The sequence below is a fragment of the Vidua macroura genome, chromosome 6 (assembly GCF_024509145.1).
Source record: "Vidua macroura isolate BioBank_ID:100142 chromosome 6, ASM2450914v1, whole genome shotgun sequence".
In the NCBI taxonomy this organism is placed as follows: Eukaryota; Metazoa; Chordata; class Aves; order Passeriformes; family Viduidae; genus Vidua; species Vidua macroura.
Window position 1 is genome coordinate 61,174,400 of NC_071576.1, and position 15,209 is coordinate 61,189,608.

A 15,209-nucleotide genomic window follows, 5' to 3' on the forward strand; every position below is an offset into this window, starting at 1 on the left:
ACTTGGCTGCTCCAATAACGACCTATTTTAATTTATTTTGTTGTAGCCTTTACCCTTTGAACCTTAAAACATCTCTTCAACGCTGGCGATGCTTGCGGTAACCTTTGATGCCGCGAGGGAAAGGAAATCCCGAGGCGTACACTGTCACCGGGCACGCAAGGGGCTCGGCGTGTCCTGCGACAGGTGAGCCTTCGCGGCGCCTCTGTCGCTGCTGTCGCCGCAGAGGGGGGTGAGGCTGCGGGCTGAGCGCCGCGGGGATGTCGCCGGGCGGTGACCCCGGTTTGCGGTGCCACGGTTCTAACAGCGGCCGGTGACAAGGCGCAAGGCACAGGGCGGCGGGGCCGGTGCGACCCCGCGTGCTCCGCGAGTACCCTGAGCCGGCAGCTGCCCCCACGGCTGCTGGTAAAAGCGGCACCCCCCAGCCCCGGGTGGTTATCCATCAGCAGTTCTGCGGGAGGGCGGCAGGATTCCCCTCCCCGCCTCCGGAGAGAGCGCGTCCTGCCCGCGGCAGGTACCCGCGGCTCTGCCGCCCGCCCCGGGCTTCCTCCCTGTCGGTCTAGGTGGGCTCCCGCACCGCCAGAATCACGGCACCCCTCGCTGCAGGGGCCGATCCGAACCCTGCCGTGTCTCCCGACAGGAAGGACAGTCCGGGGATAACGTGTCGGGTGCCCTCGGGGGCCCTCCGGCCGCCGCCCCCGGGATGGACGCTGAGGAGCCGCTGTCCAGGAGGCTGGAGAGGAAAGAGAGACTCCGGGCCTTCCCAGGAGCAGTGCCAGGTGAATCTCTCAAAAGCAGGTTACTCACAGCACTGCTGTCCTCCCCCGCCCGCCCAGCTGCTTCCTTCCCCTCGCACACAGGCAGGTCCGAGGGACAGGGACAGGGGCTAGGGCCGGGTGCACGCCGGCCCCGGGGCCCTTGCAAAGGGTGCTCAGCCCTCTCTTGGCCGGCGGAGCCCTCGGTGCCCTGGCCCGGCCAGCCCTGCGCCCCCAGGGACAGGGAGGGGTGCGGTGGGGGGCGGGCAGGCAGCTCGCACCCCGCAGGATCTCATGGAGACGCAGGTTCCTCCCGTAGCGGGAGAGGCACCTGGAAAGACACTTTCCCCTCTCAGGAACGGGGTCCGCCCGGGCCGGGTCGTGTCACTTCCCCTGGTTCCTGCAAGGGCGGAGGCTTCTCCGCGCGGTCCCCGGGGCCTGCGACCTCCGCGCCCTCGGGAATCCCCACGGACATGCACGGAGCTGGCGGGGGAAGTCAGCCAGCACGTACTTACTGGCCACCTGGATCCCTCTAACAGTGCCGCAAGTCTGTCCTAAAGCCGAGGAGCGTTAGGGTGAGATTTAGTGGCGCTTGCACCAGAAGAAGGGTGGGAGTGATGTGCAGGGGAGATATATTCTCCCACAGTCACCTCTCCCCCTCCGTCCCCGGCTCTCCTGTGTCTCCCCTCCCCCCCGGCGCGCCTGGTCCCGCTGGGTTCAGCAGAGCGGGCTGTGGGCAGCCCCTCGGCGGAGGTTGTGTGAATGGAGGATCGGCGTGGCTGACTCCTCCTCCCCTGCAAGCGCCTCTATTTGAGCTTTGCAAAGTTGAGGGTTGAGCAGGCATCCGAGGTGAGGCGTGCGCGGCGGCTGTGCCCCCCTAGCTCGGACGGGCGGACATTCGTACAGACAGACAGACAGACAGACACCCGCGCGGACACGCAGACACACGCACACCGCACCCTGCCCTGCGCTGCGAGCGGGTGCAAACCCGGAGGCGATCCTGGAGAACAACCTTTCCCTGTCGCTGCTGCCGGCTCCCGCAGGGCTGGACCCGGGGAGCTGCGTCGCGGAGCAAACTTCCCCCAAAGGGCTGAGCTCGCCGGCCTGGTGCCTGCAGCCGGAGCCGGCCTCCGGCTTGGCGGGCAGGGGCCAGGTGTCTTGGAACAAGTGCGGCCCGGCGGGAGACTGGCTGCCCGGCGGCAGGCAGAAGGTCTGCGAGCAGATGGGCTCCGACGTCCGAGACCTCAACGCGCTGCTGCCCTCCGTGCCCTCCCTGCCGGGCAACAGCAACTGCACCATGCCGGTGAGCAGCGCGGCGCAGTGGGCGCCCGTGCTGGACTTTCCCCCGGGGGCCTCCTACGGCTCGCTGGGGCCACACTCCTTCATCAAGCAGGAGCCGAGCTGGAACGGATCGGACCCGCACGAGGAGCAGTACCTGAGCGCCTTCACCGTCCACTTCTCCGGCCAGTTCACGGGCACGGCCGGGGCTTGCCGCTACGGGCCCTTCGGCGCCCCGCCGCCCAGCCAGCCGCCCTCGGGCCAGGCTCGGATGTTCCCCAACGGGCCCTACCTGCCCAACTGCTTGGAGAGCCAGCAAGCCATCCGCAACCAGGGTAAGGGCCGCGCTGCCGGGCGCCCCGGGCTTGGGGGGCGGCCCCCGGAGGCGCCCGCTCAGCCCCGCAGGGCCGCGCCTGATGTAAACACCGAGCCCGGTCTTTCTCCGCGGCAGCCGAGCCGGGTTAGGCGAGGCAGCCCTGCCGTGCCTCCCTTCCCTCCCTGTGCGGCGGCCACGTCGCTCCCGGGAGCTTTAGGAGCCACGAGTTGCTCGGCCCCCACCCCTCCTGTGGGGCAGCGGATGCAGCGGGCGGCTCTGCCAGGCGGGCCGGAGCCCCCCGGCCCCCTCCCCGGGTTGGAGCAGCCTCTCGCCTTCGCAACGGTTTGTTCGGGCCGGAGACGGCACAAGTCCTGGAATGGAGCTGGGGCCCATGGCCCGAGACAATTCCCTCTGCATATCTCGGGGGTGATGGGGTGGCGGCGGGGGTGAACCCCCAAACTTCCTCCTGAATCCGAAAAGCGCTGTCCGCACAGTGGTGTTTTCAAACCCCTTTTCGAATTAAGCTCGGGAGGGCTGAGTATTCCCGGGCTGGAATGCACAAGCACGGGCGACTCGGCGTTTCTTGTCCGCATCTCCATGGCCGGGACCGGCTGCGCAGTAACTCCCTGCGGTCCCCGCTGTTCGCACCGCCCTGAGAGGCTCCCGAGGGTTGAACGGCCGGGCAATGGGTCATCCCATCCACATTGCGTGTGGCACCGGGGTCAGCACCTAATCCTTTTTCTTCCAGTGCCTGCAGTATAAACATTTGCGGGTGCGAACGCGAGGAAGAAAGGAAAAGGGGCCGGCGTGCGAAGAGATTGCATGAGACCCTTCGGGTCTCGCTCCCCCTCCTTCAGCTGGCCCCGGAGTGGCGGTGTGCCGGGGTTTGCCCCGCACTGCCCGGCCCCGGGCGAGGCACCGAGGGGAGTCAGGAAGCCAAAGCGCCGCGGCTCGGGGGACAGGGAATTGGCGGAGCGTGCGTGGCCCTGCCGGAGCGGGATGAGTGGCCGGGGGTCTCTCTGCTTTTAGGATGGGGTTCCCCGCACCCAGCCCGCAGCTAGGGATTGCTGTGCCCCCGCGGGGGCAATCGCGTACCCACAGAGGGGCTGGGACAGACCGTCCCGGGAAGGGCCCGGGCGATTCGGGCTGCAGGGCGACGGGCGGAGCAGAGGCCGAGAACGGGCCGGCGGACGCGCTCGGTGCTGGCCGCCGAGGTGTGGCCCGAGGCCCGGGCGATGCTTGCAGCGAGGGGCAGGGGTTGTTCAGCGCGGATCTCCCCCCGGGAAGTGCCGGGTCGCGGTCTCGGTGCCACCGCGCCGCTGCCTTCGACCCCCGGCCCCTGCCCCAGGGGTTCGCCCGGCGCCGGGCTCCGACGTAGGAAAGCGCAGAGCGGGGCTCCTGGGCCGTGCTGCCGATCCCGGCTGGGAAAACGGGCAGCATCCCTGGAGCTGGGGCGAGGCTCGGCCCTGCCGAGGCCCCGGAGCCGCTGCGTGCCCCCGCGGGGTCCCAGCTCCAGCGGCGGGACGGGAGGGGAGCGGCCCGGAGCCCGCCAGGACAGGGACTTTTGAAAGGGGACTTTTGAAAGACATCTGAAAAGATTTTAGACATCGGAGGAGATTCATAATCTCCGGGCAGAAATAGTGACAAGAAAGTGGAGAGAAGGACGAGGGAGATAAATTCGAGTTAGCGAGGGACAAAATAGCTGCGACCCCGCGCCATCCTGACGTCCGGGTTTCCCCACCCCGGGGAGAAACGGAGCCTTTAAGGCCCCAACACACGGAGCCCACGCTGGGCTCTCCGCGGGCCGTGCTCCGCCTGCCGCACCGCACACACACCCCGCACACAGCCGCACCTGTGCGGGCCGGGGCCGGCGCACTGAGCCCTCCGCACAGCCCCGAGCATCCCGGCCCGGCAGGAGCCTGGGGACGGCGCCGTGGCGGGGAGCAAGGGCCGTGTCCCGGCTCCCTCCCGTGCTCCGCCAGGCCGGGCTGCCTCGCCGCGGGCCGGGGGGTCCCTTCGGCTCTGGGGCTTAGCCACAGCTGGTTTTGGTGACACGCTGAGAGAAGGTTCCTGCGGCAAGGAGAAAATCGGCAAAGGGTGTTTGCATTTTTTTTTTTTTTTAATTTTTTTTTTTTTTTTTGCTTTGGCTCTCCTCAAGGTTAAACTTTTTTTTTTTTTTTTTAAGAGGTTCCTCCGACCGTGGGAAAGACGCTACCTTGGCTCTGTGATGACATTTCTGCCAAGTCTGGGATGGGATGGGGTGGAGGGTAGGAAACTAAGGCTTTGAAACCTCTGCCCAATTTTCCTCTTCTTGTTTGCCTGCCTCTTTCATCCAGCTGGGCTCCTCCAACAACTGGATGCCTCCAGCGGGCCCCGTTCTCCAGCAGATGTACAACTTTCAATTATTTTCAGCACATTTTAATCAGGCCTAGTTCTGATAACGCCCTAATTAAAGAGACCTCACTATCGGCAGCTCGGTTCAGAACTCAACTTTCTTATCGCATTCCTGAAGCTTTGGGTCAGGCAACACCGGAAAATGCGGCCAAAACCTCGTCCTGCTCCGAGCTGAGTTTTGAAGGTCACCGAAACTCTGTGGCGGGCCAAAAGTAACGTAGAAAGTGTCAGTGTTTTCTGAAAGCTAAAAAAGAGACAGAGGGAAACGGGGGAAAGGGAGTTGAAGGCTGAGCCTCTACCCTGAGGGCTGAGGGAGGAGATAAGGAGCGAGAAACAGCTGTGGGATGGGAGCCCGTTAGGTACCGGCCTGTCAACGCTGCCCGTGTCCCGGCGAAAGGAGCTCTGCTCCTGGGGTCAGGGGGATGTGAGGGACATTTGGCCAGTCCCACTCCTATGGCAGCCCCGCAGTCTCAGGGCCGACTTAAAATCACAGCGAAGGTGAAGGTTTTAAAGTCTTCTGTAAATTTTTCCTTCCCCCTGTGGCTCCCTCCATTTCTCCCGCTCAGCCGCGCAGGTTAATGAAGAGCTGTGGCGTCTCTGCACCCAGCCTGTCAGCAGAGAGAATAAAATGGAGAAGCAATATTCGAATCCCTTCGCTGCCTCTCCATTTTATTCTCTCTGAAACCCGCTGTGATTACGGATCGTTGGTGAAGCAGAGACCTGCCCAGCGCAGAGCACCCGGCGCCGAAAGGGAGCTGAGACAGGCTCCCGAAAACAGCCCCGAGTGCTTCCTCTCGACTGACAACATCTCTGCAGCCACACGCCCCATCCACACGGGTCCGAGAGGGATGCCCGTGCTGGAATAAGCGGCTTAAGGGAGAGGAGTGTGAAGGAGAAAGCGCTCGTAGTCCCTTTGGTTTCTTTCCCCTGCCCACGTCGGACTTTTTGTTTTGTTTTGTTGGGTTTTTGTTTTGGTTGGGGTTTTTTGTTTGGTTGTTGGGTTTTTTTTTCAAGAGTGGCTCTCAGAGGAGCTTGGTTCTCGGAGTAAATGCTGATGAGCCGAGAAGCCGCTGAGATAATATTACTTTGTAATTACTTTTTTAGCTGAAGTTGTTTAGCCAGCTCCAAGTCATTAATGAAAGTTGGTGTCCAAGCACCTGATTTACGATTTTGTGCCGGCCCGGGGTCAGCAGAGGTGGTCTCTTTCCATCTGAATCTGCTCGGTGTAGGAAACAAAATAGGCTGTTTATTATTTTGGAGAGCAATTTTTGCTGAAAGGAGGAGTTTTATTTTTGCACGTAATATTCCACCTCTTTATTTGCAGACTCTTCAGAAAGCCGGTCTTAACAAAATAAAAAAAGCGCAAGATTAAAGGGTAACTTCTAAATTGGAAGCGCCAGATGAGTACACTGAGCAGATGGGAATCTTCCACTTTTAATATGAGCAACAATTAATGAAAACATCCTTTTTATTACCGAAGCCGATCTGTTCTCTTTAAACACGAGCGAGACTTCCGACTTTCCGCGCCCGGGCGCGGGCTCAGCACGGCTCTCCCCGCAGAGAGAGATGTGCGGGTGCCGAGGGGCGGTGGCAGAGGGGACAGAGGGGCTCAGGGAGCCTGGCCCCGTCCTTGTCCCCAGCGTGGGCAGCCTCCCCGCGGGGGGGTCGGCGAGCTGCCGCAGACGCGAAGCGTTTGGAGCCCGCGGTGCGTGGCCGTGGGTCCCTCCGGCCGCTCGCAGGGACCCGGCGGAGGCTCCCGCTAACCCCGCTGTGCTCTCTCCGCCAGGTTACAGCACCGTGGCCTTTGACGGCACCCCCAGCTACGGCCACACGCCGTCCCACCCCGCCGCTCAGTTCACCAACCACTCCTTCAAACACGAGGACCCCATCAGCCAGCAGCCCTCCCTAGGTAATTTCTGCCCCCGCGGGGGTCGCTCCGAAGGGCTCCGTCGGGCGGCTGGCAAGCCGCAGGGACCCGCCCCAAGCCCCCGCAGGCCTGGCACGGAGCCGGAGCTGCCCGGGCCCTGGAGACCCCTTCAAGCGGAGGGGTGGCCGCTCGCCCCAAGGGTTAACTCTGTGCTGCTCTCTCCGCAGGGGACCAGCAGTACTCGGTGCCTCCCCCGGTGTACGGCTGTCACACGCCGACCGACAGCTGCACGGGCAGCCAGGCGCTGCTCCTCCGGACGCCCTACAACAGGTACCTCGGCCGGCAGGGAGCTTTGCTTGCCCTCCTTGTGCTCGGGTTGTTGCTGGGATGCGCTCTCTCCACCGCGTGCCGTTCGAGCAGCTTTTCCTTTATGCAAGAAAACAGATTTAGTCTTTCCCTTCTCAAAAAAAAAAAAGAAAAGAAAAACTCAAAAAAACAAACAAAAACCCACAACAAACAAATAAAAAAAGCCATCAAACCCAAACCAAAACAACACCGAAAACCAACCCCCCCCCCCCCAAAAAAAAAGAAAATTCACGCGTAAAAACCAAACCATACCAAGGCAAAACCGCCCCAACCCCCCAAACAAACAAACAAGCAAAAAAGCCAACAAAAACAAAGAAACCAACAAAAAAACCCCAAACAAACCGACATCTCCAAACCCCCACAAAACGAAAAAAAGATGCCGCGCCTCCCGTCGCGGGCCGCGCTGTGTCTCGGAGGTTTCCCGGCCGGGTCACCCTCCCGAGCCGGGGCTGGGGGGGCGGCGGCGCCGCTCGGCTCCGGCAGAGCATCCCGGCGGGGCCGCGCTCCGGCAGCAGGTGCGGCCGCCTCGGGGAAACGGGGGCCGGGCTCCCCGCACTCCTCGGGCCTGTCGCTGCAATGAATTTGGGGTTTGCCCTTAACGGCAGCAGGGGGAAGCGCTTGGGGCAGCCCGGCTGAGCCCCACGCCTCCTCTCCGGTGTTGGCTCCCCGCAGCCCCGGAGCTCTTGCCCGAGGCCGGGAAGGTGTGGAAATGCTGGCTGCTGAGGAGCAGCCATGGGCAGAGCGTGGTGCAGGCAACTAAAACTCAGCTCCGTCCAAGGGCTTCGTCTTGCAGGCCAAGAGCCGTTCCATGGCTCCCTGGAGCGATGGGAACTGGCCTGCAGGGAGGTTATTTATTGAAATCGGGGCAATAAACCTATCGGATTTCCTTGCTGGGAGAAAGGTGCGTCTGGAACTTTGCTGCAAGCAACGAAATCTCTTTGCCAACAGACAGGGCCCGTGGCAAGCGCAGCTTCCCGGTTGGTTCTTTTTTTTCGGTCTGACATGGGGGCTGGGCGTTGGAGTTTTACAACGTGTTTAGTGAGTAAAAGAAGTTCCCCAAAATTTATTCCTCAACTTTTTGTGAACTTGGAGCCAGTCCCGTATCTCGGAGTTGCTAAGTAACTCTCGCACACAAAACAATGTGCCTCTGCGAAGGAAGCCGCGAGCGGCTCCTCTTGTAGGCCAGTTATATCACCTCAGATTAATCGACACTGGACGTGAGACAACAAAATTCTGTCACTTCCAGAAGCCACTTCGCTAATGAACGTGAGTTGACGTCAAGGGAAGGAGGGAATGAGGTAATGAAGGAAGGAAAGAAGCCTATCCAGAGAGATTAGCTTGCAGAATAATTGGCGGGGCGAACTCCTGCGCTGAAGTGACAGAGATTGCTCGCCGCGCAGGGAAATCTATAAATATGGTTTGGAGGAGGCTTGGGGAGGGCAGCTCCGAGCGGCCGCGGGCAGCCGCCGCCTTCCCCAGTCCCCCCAGTCCCCCCGGGGCTCGCCCTCGCCCCGCTCCTGGAAGCGGCAGCGCCTGCAGGTGTGAATCCGATAGGAGAATGCTGATAGTGTCGAGAGCTCTCTCTTCCGTGTGCCTCCGCTGAGGCAGGGGTGAGGACAGAGGTCGCCTCCCTAACGCGGCCACCTCCCGCCCAGCGCTTGAGGAGCCGCGCCCGGCGCGGGTGGGCAGCGCTGCGCCACGGGGAGCGATTTCCTCCCGACCTCAGCCTTGATCCTGCCCTGCTCCCTGGGAGGTTTACGGCTCACTCCAGTAAGATAAGGATTTAAGCCTTTAAACCTCTCAGGAGCCAATACTGATGTGTGGGGGTATAAGCGAGGCAGCGCTTGTTCCACGTCGAGGGCAGCCCCAGCCGTACAAATCCTGCTCCCGCAGCGAGGCCCGCGCAGGTGGCGGAGCTCGGCGCGGCCTCTCCTTGTCCCTTGTTGAACACGTTCAAAACCGCCTGGAAGATGTGGTCAGGAAAGCGGATGAGGTACAGAAACGGGCGGGACACATTTGCCACATCGCCAACGCCCTGAAAACGACCGCACTGTCCTTATCCATTTATCTAGATTTGGCAAAAAGATTTTTTTTTTTTTTTCAAGTCCGTATTTATTCCGCACCTCCTTCTTGAAGATTTCTTTTGCTTTTCGCAGTTCAGGTCAAGTTCGACAGCTCTTGCTCGGTCGCCACATCCGAGTGCCGGGGCAGGCGACCATGCCCGCGCCCGCTGCGCGCCCCGTTGCGCGGGGCGCTCCGAGAGCGCTCAGGGGATGGTGCTCAGCCCCGGAATGGGGGGTTTGTCGGTCCCCACACTGTCTGGGGACAACAGGCGCTGCCGTTCGCCTTTAGCAGTGGAGAGGGGGGGATGTGGCAGAGGTGGAAAACGGGAGGTGGTGCTGCCTCTGTCGCCGGCGGGATGCGGCGGCCGTGTTTCCCTGCACCGCCTCCTCTGCGCGTCTCCCGGGACGCCTGAGCAGCGCTGGTTTGTGGTCCTTCGCCCGCTCAGCGCAGCCGAGGGTCCGCTCCGCCTTGCAGCGCCTCGGAGGGACGGCCATCCCTCCGGATCCGCCGCGCTCAGCAGGACCCGAGGGGCGATGCTTCGGCGGGCGGAGGTGGAGGGAGAGAGGAGGGGGAGAGGATGCAGAGGGAGTCACCTCCACCTGATGCTCCCGCTTGCCCCTCATCGCCATCTCTCCAGCTGGGTGCGAGGGACTCTTCCGGCTCTCCCCGGAGCCCGGCCCCAGCCCGGGTCGCGAGTGGGCGTGGGCAGGAGGGTCCAGCCCGTCTGCAGTGCGGAGGCGCTCGGGGCTCAAGCGCCTCGCCTTCCCTCCCGAACCGCGGCAAAGTCGGGAAAAAAAGGAATGGTTGAAAGATCGTAATTCTTAGGCTGGAAGCAAAACTGTCTCTGAAATCTCTCGCCCCGGCCTCTACTCGCTCTCTGTTTGTGGCCCGGCCCGCTGCGCTGCCAAGGAGCCCCGCGCCTGTGGCTGTAGCTGGACGCGGGTGACAAACCCGCGCAGATCGCAAGCATGGCTTTGTGGGTCCGTTAAAATGGTGATGTGAACTTTCCTACCTCGCGCTGTTTAATGTAGTAAACATGCTCGATGTTGAAAATTTACTGTGAGTCACACTTGCAAAGACTTTAAAAGTGGAGGAGTCTCGGTTCAGATTATAGCTCTTTCTGTGCAGAGGTCAAGAACTCGGTAATACTGCAGTACAGGCCAAAACAAACTCTATATGATCTACTACTGGTTTCCTTTTAAGTTCCCTTTTTGCTCAGCGTTGACTTCCTTTTATTCCACTCCAACTTACATTAATCCCCGTTGTAGAAATGTTTCCCCCCCTTCCTCTCGTTTCTCTTTAAAAGCATCTTTGTAATGAAAATAAGTTATTTTTAGTGTCTTCTTTGTGGCCGCTCGAAGGGCCAAGGATTCAGATTGGAATCAGCGCAGGCAAATCCCTGGAGACCTCGCTTTCCTCCTCCTCATTCAAACCCCATCCAAAACCCAGATTTTGAGCGGAGCTGTTTGGTTCCATGAGATCATCTCATGGTACCGTCAATAATAAAACCATGGCGAGGCGTAAATGGCGTTAAGGACGTCCTGTTCTCTGTCACATGTCAGATGTGAGATGTTTAATCCGAGCCACTGCCCGGTGGCCCTCGGGCAAGCGGCGACCGGACGGGCCGTTCTTATCTCCGGATTTAAGGGGCGCGAAGCCCGACGGTGCCCACCTGCCTCCCGCCCAGGGCCGGTTTAGCCAAAGCTCCGGCAATTCCCTCCGGCTCTTTCGAGATGAGAACCTCGCAGCTCCGTGGCTCAGCACAGAAATGTCTCCCTTGGCCGCTGCCGGCTGCAGGGATGGCTCAGACCCCACGCGCAGCCCGTGGCAGGGGGTGCGGGTGCCGCTCCGTGGGCACCCCGGTGCCCGGGTGTGGCTCAACCCGGGACGTGCCCAGAGTCCGGAACGCGGCCCGGCTCGGCTCCGGCTCCTCCCGGGCTGCTGTGGGGTCCGGGCCGAGCCGGGCACCTGCTCCCCCCGCACTCAGTCCCCGGCTCCAGCCCCCCGCGGTAGGAGGACAAGGGGGCGGCGAGGGCTGAGGGTCTCTCCCCGCTCAGGAGACGCCAAACGGGGCAGACAGAGCGGGTTTTTGCGCAAACAGCGGATCTCTGCTCCCATCTCTCTCCCAGCGCTTCGCACGACGCCCAGCCTGCCCCAAAGCCGCTCCGGGCTCCCTCCGGAGGCTGAAGCCAGCTCGGGCTCCGCCGGAGAGCGGCGGCGGCGCCGGGGCGCGGGCACCGCGCGGCCCCCGGGGCGCCTCGTCTCGGACACTGTCACCCAAGGGCGGCACGGAATACAGTGGCTGCGAGCTGTGACAAGATGAATAAGTGTATTGCTTTATGAAAAAGCAAAGGGGGGGAAAAAAAAAGTGGATATCGTGGGGGAGGCTCTTATAAATGAACTGTCAAGCGAAAGAAAGTTAAAGGGAAATCTCCTGCTGTAAATGCATCGGGCGGGCACTTCTAATAAAAAAAATCAGGGTCCTGGAGGAATTAATTACAGCAGCATTACAGGAAGAATTCGTGGAATTGCAAAACGTAGTTGGCACAGACCAGCACGGACTGCTATTGCAAATGGGGAAACTGCAGGAGAGTTTAACAATTCCTGAGCTGATATGCAGGACATTGTAGTAGCATAATAGCACTTCAGACACACTAATGAATAATAGTGTCCAGTGATACTGACAAATGATATTACGCATACTTCGAGATTGAAGTCACTTAATTTGTTTTTATATGCAAAAGCTTCCCACTGGATTCTGGCTTTTTTAGGTCGCGTCTACCTGCCACGAAGTAAAAAAAAAAAAAAAAATTAAGAAAAAAGAAAAAAATAAAAAAATGCCGTCCCCTAGTAACAAAATGATATAAATTCACCGCGTAAATCCAGCGAATTTAGGTGTAATTAATCAGCGGGGAGACTCGCGTTTATTGTGAGCGGCGGTTCCCCGGCATCAATCTCACCGCCCGCCTGCGGGGCCGGGGGCTCGCACCGCGCCCCCGCTCGCCGGGAGCTGCGCTGCGGGGAGAGCCCGGCCCGGGGGAGCCTGCCCGGGCCGCGGCACCTCCTGGGCCCCGTGGGGACCTGTCCTGCCGGGAGAGCGCTCCCGGGGCTCCGTGCCCGCCTCCCGCCGCCCTCGGCGTTCGCCGCGGCGAGCGGAGAGCGGAGCCGGGGAAGCCGCGGCTGCAGCCGGGCTGCCCGCGGTGTGTACCGCCGGGGAAAGAGCCTGCTCCAGCGGTGAGCTTCGTTTATCGCTCAGCCACTCCATTTTTCTCCTGCTTGTCAAGCCCCTCTGTGTAGCAACATCCATCACGAGTCACGATAGCTGTTTCACTCCATTACCCACGTGGTCTCTCACACTCCTGGTTAAAACAGTTAACAGATTTGACTTTTTAAAACAAATAATCCTTTGCGTTACCCCGCCGGGCTGCTTGTATTCGTTTCATTCATTTCAATGTGTCAATATCGGATATCATTTTTCGGGAAGGAAAAAGTTTTATGTTTCTATTTCCAGCTCTTTACAAATCGTCACGCTTTCACATTCAAAGTGCCTTTTCGAGCAGCAGCTTTTCTTTTCTTTTATTTCCTTTTATTTTTAAAAATTCATAATGCATCGAAAAAAGGCATTATATAAAATAAATTCACTTTCTACTGTTACATATTTAAAACAAATAACAAAGAAATTGTTGTCATTCTGATATTTTAGTTTTTGTTTGATAGCTGCAATTTTAGTCCTAATCCTACATCTTTTCACAACAGCGACAATTTATACCAGATGACCTCACAGCTTGAATGCATGACATGGAATCAAATGAACTTGGGATCCACACTGAAAGGGTAAGGAGCTTTGTTCTCTTCTAACCTGTTGCCCTAGTGAAGCTGCATTACTGGGCTAACTTTATCTTGGATTTTTGAATCCGGTCACTTGCACGAAAAAAAAAACCAGTCCGGTCCTGAGAGTGGCTCATCACCTGGCTGTAGCTTGCCGTGTTTCTGGTGATCCTTGTCCCAGCCTGAGCGGAGGGTCGGGCTGCTGGCTGGCCGTGCCCGCGGAGCCCAGCGCTGGGTGTGCCGGGGCTCCGGTGGCGCCGGGCAGGGCAGGGCCGGGCTGTGCCCGCTCCCGGTGCCTGCGCCCCTCCCGCAGGAGCAGCCGTGGCCACTTCGCGCTCCTGCTCCTTGAGCTGTCGCCCCTTCCCACCATCCCTCTTCCCTTTCCCTGCCTTCGCCAGGCGCTGCGTCCTGTGTCCCGGCCCGGCCGCCTCCCGGCTTCCTTCCTCCCGGCCATTGTCGCCCTCCCACCTGCCGGGAAGAGGCTCCGGCCCGCCTCCCCCGCGGGGCTTCCTGCGGCCGGCCGGGCAGGAAGGCTCCGAGGCGCCGCGGGGCCCCGACGGGGTGGCGGCCGCTGCAGGGCGGGCAGAGCTCCGGGGCCGCTGCCTCCGTCTCCGCACCCACCGTGCCCGGCGCCTCCCCCGGTCTGCCGGGGCTGGGGATCCCCGGTGCACCCGGGGCTGGAGCATCCTCACCTCGGTGCATCCGCGGTCGCTGCCGTGAGCGGCAGAGACACCTTTTGATCTCAGCCAAGGGAAAGCCACAGATTGCCTGCTCTGCTCGGAGCAGATAATTCACTGCTCTGAGGAGATAACTGGCTCTGGAAACTCCCCCACTGAAGGCAGGTATTGCCAGCTTTGAGATGTTCTCAGCGTCCAAGAGTGCACAGTCTCAAGGGAACAGCAGGAGAGGCTGATAAAAGCCTGCACAGATCTGTGCTTTCATGCAGTTGTCCATAGATGTGAAAATCTTGTTCAAGATGGACTTTGTGTACACTACTGTACTGCGATAAAGGAAAAAAAATATCATGGGTCTCCTTGTAGCTCATAAACCAATGGTGCTTGAAGGTTAGAGGGAGTAGTGTAGTAAACTATCTGTACTGAAGTGAGCAAGCGAGCTGAGCCTGAAGAAATCCGTCAAGGAGGTTTTTTCTGGTTGGAGAAGATCCCCAAATCCTACAGTTGTGTACAGTTCACTGTCTTTGCTGCCTATCCCCTCTTTTTAAAAGACTACTTCCTACTTTTCTTTCGTAAGTCTTTTTGATTTCCTCTTGAAACTGTACCCTTTAAAGATCAGTCATTGCAATATTAGACACTGTTTTGTCTCTTCTGAAGAAAATATCCTGCAAAATGGAGAAACACATCAACCTTGACTTAGGTCCAAGTTATTAAAGCAAGGAAGAGGTTATTCTTTGGGGAACTCAGTGGAAAAAAAAAAAAAGTCACAATAGAAATATTAAAGGAGTACTGAACAAAATAAATGGTGTCTTACTTGTCCAGGAGTCAGACTGTTAGCAGTGTAAAGTATGTGACCTAGGATGCATGAAAAGGGAGAAAGAATCAAGATGAATGATCTATGGTAAAACAAAGCTGAAAGTTTTGGTATAGGCCAAGATTGTAGAATCTGTGGAAAATCAGTGCTAGACATAGCCTCATCACTGGTAATATGAGCCAAAATAGTTATCTGTCTTTTCTGGCTGAGAGTTACAATACACAGTACCTCCAATCTCAGTTGCCATGAACATTAGGTATTCTTCCCAAGATTTACATCTTTAAAATATATGAACTGTTCATAAGTGATTCCCAGGCGTTTAGTGTTTCAGATGCTTTTCTCAATCTCGTAGTTGTAATTTAAGAATTTTGGAGTCAATCTTCCTGTTGAAATATGGAGCTCCTAGATTCTGCCCAACGATGACAGTCCTGTTTAGCTCCTTGCCTTCAGTTTTCCCCAGAACTTCTTCCTGGCTTCAGTGAGACTTTTGCACAGTGTAAGAAGGAGGAAAATGTTGCCAGTAAGTTCTGCAAATAGTTAGAGAACTCTACAGTTATATAAAGCTTACAGGTCACACACTTTATACTTGACAGCAGACCAGGTCAGTAGCTGGATTTTCTGGGTTCCTGTTCAGCACAAGTTTAACAGACTGAAATGAAGCTTTTGCAGTGAAATTTAGGTAGAGTTAGCTGGCAGGTTCTGTGCTGAAGCTCTCTGGCAGTTTATCTGAGAGCATCCTGGTTCTAGCTCTTGTACAGAGCCAGTGTTTGAGTGCTCAGCTCCAGAATCCCCTCAACCCAGGTTAAAAGTTTGAAATTGGGCAAGAATGCTGTCAGGTGGCCGAAGCTGTGTCCTT

At 58.6% G+C, this 15,209-nt stretch overlaps 1 protein-coding gene across 6 annotated transcripts in view; it reads left to right on the top strand.

The window, feature by feature from the left end:
* Positions 1 to 15,209, top strand: part of WT1 (WT1 transcription factor) — an 81,955-nt gene that overhangs the window by 47,061 nt on the left and 19,685 nt on the right. For all 6 annotated transcript variants that reach the window (XM_053981520.1, XM_053981519.1, XM_053981521.1 and 3 more), the window contains 5 exons: positions 47 to 183; positions 638 to 776; positions 6,527 to 6,649; positions 6,835 to 6,937; positions 12,794 to 12,871. In XM_053981520.1, coding sequence (XP_053837495.1) covers positions 701 to 776; positions 6,527 to 6,649; positions 6,835 to 6,937; positions 12,794 to 12,871 — 380 coding nt within the window. In that variant the 5' untranslated portion in view covers positions 47 to 183; positions 638 to 700. The remainder of the gene's footprint in view (positions 1 to 46; positions 184 to 637; positions 777 to 6,526; positions 6,650 to 6,834; positions 6,938 to 12,793; positions 12,872 to 15,209) is intronic.